At 44.5% G+C, this 6,291-nt stretch overlaps 1 protein-coding gene across 5 annotated transcripts in view; it reads right to left on the minus strand.

Moving 5' to 3' along the window:
- CRTAC1 (cartilage acidic protein 1) overlaps nucleotides 1-6,291 on the minus strand; it is a 154,454-nt gene that overhangs the window by 130,290 nt on the left and 17,873 nt on the right. For all 5 annotated transcript variants that reach the window (XM_024735073.1, XM_024735070.1, XM_024735072.1 and 2 more), the window contains exon 2: nucleotides 5,555-5,754. In XM_024735073.1, the coding sequence (XP_024590841.1) occupies nucleotides 5,555-5,754 (200 nt within the window). The remainder of the gene's footprint in view (nucleotides 1-5,554; nucleotides 5,755-6,291) is intronic.

Below are 6,291 nucleotides of genomic sequence, written 5' to 3' on the forward strand. Positions count from 1 at the left end.
CCCCCCCCCCCCCCCCCCCACTTCTTTATTATTTCTAAATTGATAAAGTTCAGACCCTGGAGCCTATGTGGCAGTACACACAGTAGGTGTTTGAATAGCTGTTGATATCAATAATCCCCCAAATTACTCTTTATTTCTAGGCTATGAATACATAGAAAAAGATTGAGATTGGTAACATTGGCAATATCTATTAAGGTATAAAATGTACATATCATTCCCAGCATTTCCACTGCTTGGTATCATCCCAGATAAACATCTGCATATGTGTGTAAGGATGTGCAGTATGCATTGTCTGCAATGGTCACAGATTAGCGACAGCTTAAATGTCACTTGAGGAGTGGCAAAACAAATGTGGCACATCTGCACTAAGTAACTTAAAAAAATTAGGTTAGATCCATGTGTTCGAACAATGAATATGTTACACTGAGAAAAGCAAGCTCTGGAACAATGTGTATCAGTTTGATTCCTCTTGAAATTACATATTTTTAAAAAATATATATGTAACATAGAAATTTTCAGAAGTATAAGCACTAAACTGGAAACAATTGTTATTCTGGAAGGGGACTGGGATGAGCTTAGAGTAGGGATGGGAAGTTGGTAAAGATGGATTTTTACTTTCATCTATATTGTGTGGATTTGTTTTTTTTTTTTTGCGGTATGCGGGCCTCTCACTGTTGTGGCCTCTCCCGTTGCGGAGCACAGGCTCCAGACGCGCAGCCTCAGCGGCCATGGCTCACGGGCCCAGCCGCTCCGCGGCATGTGGGATCGTCCCGGACCGGGGCGCGAACCCGTGTCCCCTGCATCGGCAGGCGGACTCTCAACCACTGCGCCACCAGGGAAGCCCCGTGTGTGGATTTTTTTGCAATAAAACATTTGTGTTATCAAAATGTAAAAGGTATTTTAAAGTAAAAAAAGAGAAACTGAAATAATCTAACTTTTTAAGTTGTCAAAACTGATGGATCAAATCTATTAGAACGTCATATTGATATTTTACAAAACAGCTAAGACTGAAAGTTCAAAAGTACTTTTCCTATTTTGTTGAAAGTATGTGTGTGTATGTATATGTACTGTATATATTTATATTTACTACATACACCTAAATATTTGTACATGGATACTACATCTATCTACTATATCTATCTATACACACTATATACAACTATGTATACTGCATATATCTATATATGCTGGTAATAAAATGCATAAATGCTGCTTTGGTTTAATCATAGGTAAATATCTCATTCTTCATCATTGTTCTTATTACTTATAATGGCAAAAATATCTCCTATATGATTATGATTAATCTGGTAACTGAATACAGTTTGCCTTTAAAATAATTCAATTAATTTTAGTAAATTAAGAAAGTTTTCTGACATAGTTGCAAAATTAAGAAAAAATGAAACCCTGAGTTGCAAAATTAAGAAAAAATGAAACTCTGGTTTACAATACGTAGCATCCCTTTAAATGAAACCCTTCCAAGTGTGAAGAATGCGTTAAGGTTTTATCAAGTGAATGCTCCTTGTGTAGAAAAACTGATCTAAATCATGATTTAAACTTTAGAACCACTACAATCTTTCCATTTGGGCAAAACTTCTTGGAAACTGACAGGGTAGAGGGGTTATTTCAGACCTCTGGGGATATCCCAGGAAACAAAATCTCCTCTAAAGGAATTGTGCAAGATTGACACCAACAGGGATTCCTTTCCAGACTGCGTGAGACTGTAGATTGGGTGTTTAGTGTCACTGAGAAAAGGAGAAGCCACCAGGCTTTTTATTTACCCAGGGAACCCGTCTCGAAGATATTCAATGGTCTGTGCCTGCGCCGACGTCTCCTGGGGGTGATCAAATCCTCCCCCTCACCCCGCAAACAGGAGACTGTACCCAGATCCTCGATCATGCACCTGCCGGTTAACAGATCAGCCCTCCACATGCAGAGGCACTCGCCCAGCTGTGTCAGAGGATCAGAGCCGGCCCTCTCCCTCCCCCACCCCTGCGGAGCAAAGGGCGGTCATTTTCTGCTCCTCCCAGAGTCAGAAGTGTGCACACACCTTCCATCACAATTAACTTAAGACTCTGAAACAACACAAACTCACGCACAACATGCTCAAAATCAATGCCATCAATACCCAGAAGGAGGATACCAAAAAGGTAAAACAAAACAAATCTATTCAAAGAGTAAATACTGAAAGCAACAGGGCTGGAGTCAGACACACTACAAGGTCAACAAATCCAAGACAAGTTCAAGTGCGGGCATTTTATAAACTGAAGAGCTGCCCAATATCCCAGGGGTCAGAAACGCAAATGCCTTCAGGTGCCAGCTAATGGAAAGGTCTATAAGATAATAGAGGGTGGGCCTGTCAGGAGCTGGACTGCAGGTGCCCCAGGTAAAGGCATTCACATTCAATTTTTAAGAATTTCAATTCCTGCTGTGTGATTCCTAAAGAGAGTCTACCATCAAACAGAGTTAAATATGGGTGTAGGGTGGATAAAACTGAATGAAAGTCAAAGTCAGATATGCTGCCAAGGAGTCCACAGGGCATGAAAGGCAGGGCAGTGATCCTAGCTGTCATTATTTGAAAGGGTAGTGACCACTTGGTTTAAATCTTCAAAGGTAATAGCAAAACAAAAGTTAAAAGAAATGGCTTACTAAGCTCGAATATGAGGGATTCAGATTAGTCACGTAGATTCTTGACATAAGTAACTGAGCTGGATTATGAAAAGATTGCACACATTCCCTTGGAAGGCTCTAAATAAAGGGAGCCTCCAAAAACAATAGGTGTGACCTTATTGGAAGGCAAGGGGTGGACCGAATGACCTGCCAAGGTCCTGATTTAAATATGTCTGTATAGTCAGCCCCTGGTTATCCAGCCCAAAGAAGAAGACAGTGACAAATCATCCTAAGCTGAAGAAAATAAAGAGTTATATTTGCCTTTGGAATGTATTTTGGTACTTAAATTAGAACGTGTCTTTCTGATGCTCTGAGAATTCACAATGCGTCCATAACAGCCACAAAGGAGGCCTGACCTGGAGCTGGGAGGCTGCCCAATTTCGCCATCCTGTCCTCTATGTAAATCTTCCTCTTTGCTGGTGGTGAGCAATGTCATCTTTTAGAAGAACACCTGGCAGCCCAAGTTTTCTCAGACAGGGGCTGCCTGGCTCAGCCCTTCGCTGGGAGAAGAGACGAGGGCCTTTCCCTGGTCTCTGGCTGATTCAGAATAAAGACCCAGGATGGTCTGGTTCTTGCTTCTAGAGGATAACTCCAAAGTGCTGCAGGCCCCACAGGAAGCAGGAAGCCAGACAAGGTTTAGACATCTACTCTAAGCTGCCTACGAATTATGGTCTAGCTTCTCTGCCGTAGAAGACGCAAAAGCAAATTTCTTGAGTTCCTTGGAAGAGAAAGAGAAAAAGGCTTCACTGAAAAGGAAGGTGAAATGAACGCCCAGCACTGGGAAACCAAGAAGCTGGATGCTCAGAAGATGCAGTAACAATCCCCTGCCCCTCAAAGGATGGGTGGGATGGAAATCTGAGCTTGCCACCCATCGTCCAAGATGAAAGGAGAACCTGGTCATCATTGTGGGGGCCCAGGAGGAGGGAAAGATAGGAAGGAGGGAAGTTGCCTCACTCTTCTCTGTCCCCTGTCAGCTCCCAGTGCCTACCGGAGGGAGGCTGGTGTCATCTGGTAGGAGGCAGGGCCAACTAGAACATCTCAGAAGTGCATCACCGCCCCTTACCCAGAGACCCTGGCAGAGTGGCGCAGGCTCCGGGAAGCAGGATTTGGCCAGGAAGGCTTCTCTTGGACTCAGAGAGTGACTGGACAGTCACAGAACTGAACACAGACAAGCTGCTTGGCTCCGGCCCTGCACAGGTCACCCCCGGCAATAAGGGTCATTACAACCATTCCTATTTCCCCCTTTTCTATCACACTCTGCTCTTCAGTTTTCCTTCCGAAGTCCCAGAACAGTGCTGTCTAATTTAAATGTGGCTGTATAATATTAAAATGAAATAAAATTAAAATTCAGCTCCTTGGTCACAGCAGCCACATCTCAAGTGCTCAACAGCCACACGTGGCTAGTGGACGCCATATTGGACAGAACCAAGATAGAACTTCTACATCATCGTAGAAAGTTCTATTTGTCAGCACACGAATCTAGACTTCCATGAGATCTAGAATCTAGGAACTTCTACTCTTCATGGTCTACAAGAAAAGAATAAACGAAAGAAGAAATGCACTTACAAAGTATCTTTTCTATACATCATCAGCACTAATCCTCACCACTGCCCTGTATGGTAGGCAGGGGTAGATTTCAACATGCCCATTTTACAGATGAGGAAAGTGGGGGCTGTGTAGTTAAGTAACTTGCACAAGGCTCACAACTATTGGATGACACAGGATTAAAACCAGGTTTTCCAGTGCCAAAGTCAGTGGTTTCTACTGTTACATGCAACTGCTACAAATAATGTTACCTCCATTTACTTTGTTCAGTGCTGCCATAAAAGCTCCAGCCTTCTAGAATGAGGTTGACAGGCCCCTGTAGTGTATTTATTGATTGGCTGGTTTTTGAAGTGATAACTAAACTTTGTACAATGTAGTTTAGCAGCTCCATAGTTAGGGAGCCGTGGGGTTCAAATCCTGACTCATCCACTTACTATTTACTTGATAGAGGGCAAGTCACTCACCATCTCTGAATCCTAATTCCCTTTTCTTGTATGTTTACTGCACAGTGCTGTCAGGAGGATTAAATAAGACAGTGCGTGGAAGGGCTTAGCACAGTGCCTGGTACATATTAGTGCCATAAACGGATTATCAACGGTGATCGGCAGACTTTACAATGCCCTCACGTGCAACAGCGACTGAAGCTTCACAATAGGGGGGCATCTTGCTATCTCCATTTTTGAAGATGATACATCTGAATCTCGGTGCATAAGGGGCTGACTCAAGGTCATGCAACTGGAAAGCTGTAGCTCTAAGGCATGAACTCAAGCTACTTGGACTCCAAATCTTTTCTTGATACACACTGTTGCGTCTCAGGAGAGAAGGGACCAGGGGCGCCAAGGCATGGTTTAGAGGAAGTTTAACTATCCTTCTTCATCGCCAACTTCCCCCCTTCTCTGAAACAGGCAATTAATGTTTTCTTAGTCTTGTGTAAAATGCTGTGCAAACGCAGCTTTGAGCATCCCCTTCTACCATAATTGTCACCCTTAAATCCCTCGTATATAGAGATTCTAGTGTCTCACTGGTAAGGAAGTAACACCTGCATAACTAAGGAGGCCAAAATATGAACAGAGTGCCTTGAAGCAGGGCATTCAAATCTTCTCCCTGGAAAGCCTGTGGATCAAGCACTTTTCTTCCAATCTACCCTCCATCCCAACTCACCGCTACAGCAAAAAGGCAAGGACACAGCCTACCAGAACCCAGCTGAGTCCGGCCAAGACCCAAGTGCATGAGAATGTGTGTTGTTGCAAGCCCCTGGGCTTTTGGAGCTATTTGTTATCTGGCCCTATTACAGCAAAAGCTGACTAATGTATCTGTCAAACCCAGGGCGGGAGGTACTTACCCTGCCACGACAATCTCAAAGTCCCCGTCGTGGTCCACATCAGTCACCGCCACTCCATAGTTCAGCTGGGTGGGGTTGCTGTCATAGTCAGGGGGCAGGACTGAGTTGGTGACTGCCGTGAACATGGGTTCAGCGCGCAGGGACCCCTCAGTCAGGGGCAGAAACCACAGCAGCAGCAGGAACAGAAACATCTGGAACATCTGAAACCAAAAGTTACAAATGTTAGGTGCAGCAGTACCTTTCTTTCCTGTTCCTGGAGGGCTTGGCAACTCCTAGGCTGCCACTTTTCCACAAGACCTGTCCCGACTATGCTCTTTAAAACTGCAACCTGTCCCCATCACGTCAGGTCACCCTTATCCGGCTCTGCCTTTTCTTTTCCTACAGCACCTATCACTTTATAATATGCTGGATGACTTCCTCATTCATCATGTTTTGTTATTTAGTGTCTGTCTCCCTCAGCCAGAACATAAGCTCCACAAGGGCAAGGCTCTCTGTTTTGTTCATGTATGCATTCAAAGCCAAGGACAGTGTCTGGCACAAAAGAGGCACTCAGTACATATTTAGGAAGGAAGGAAGGAAGGAAGGAAAGGAAGGAAGGAAGGGAGGGAGGGAGGAAGGAAGGAAGGAAGGAAGGAAGGAAAGGGAGGGAGGGAGGAGGGAAGGAAGGAAGCAAGGAGGGAAGGAAGGAAGGAAGGAAGGAAAGGGAGGGAGGGAGGGAGGGAGGGGGGGAGGGGGGG

This window comes from Neophocaena asiaeorientalis, unplaced genomic scaffold, assembly GCF_003031525.2.
Source record: "Neophocaena asiaeorientalis asiaeorientalis breed wild unplaced genomic scaffold, Neophocaena_asiaeorientalis_V1.1 scaffold240, whole genome shotgun sequence".
NCBI classification, from domain to species: domain Eukaryota; kingdom Metazoa; phylum Chordata; class Mammalia; order Artiodactyla; family Phocoenidae; genus Neophocaena; species Neophocaena asiaeorientalis.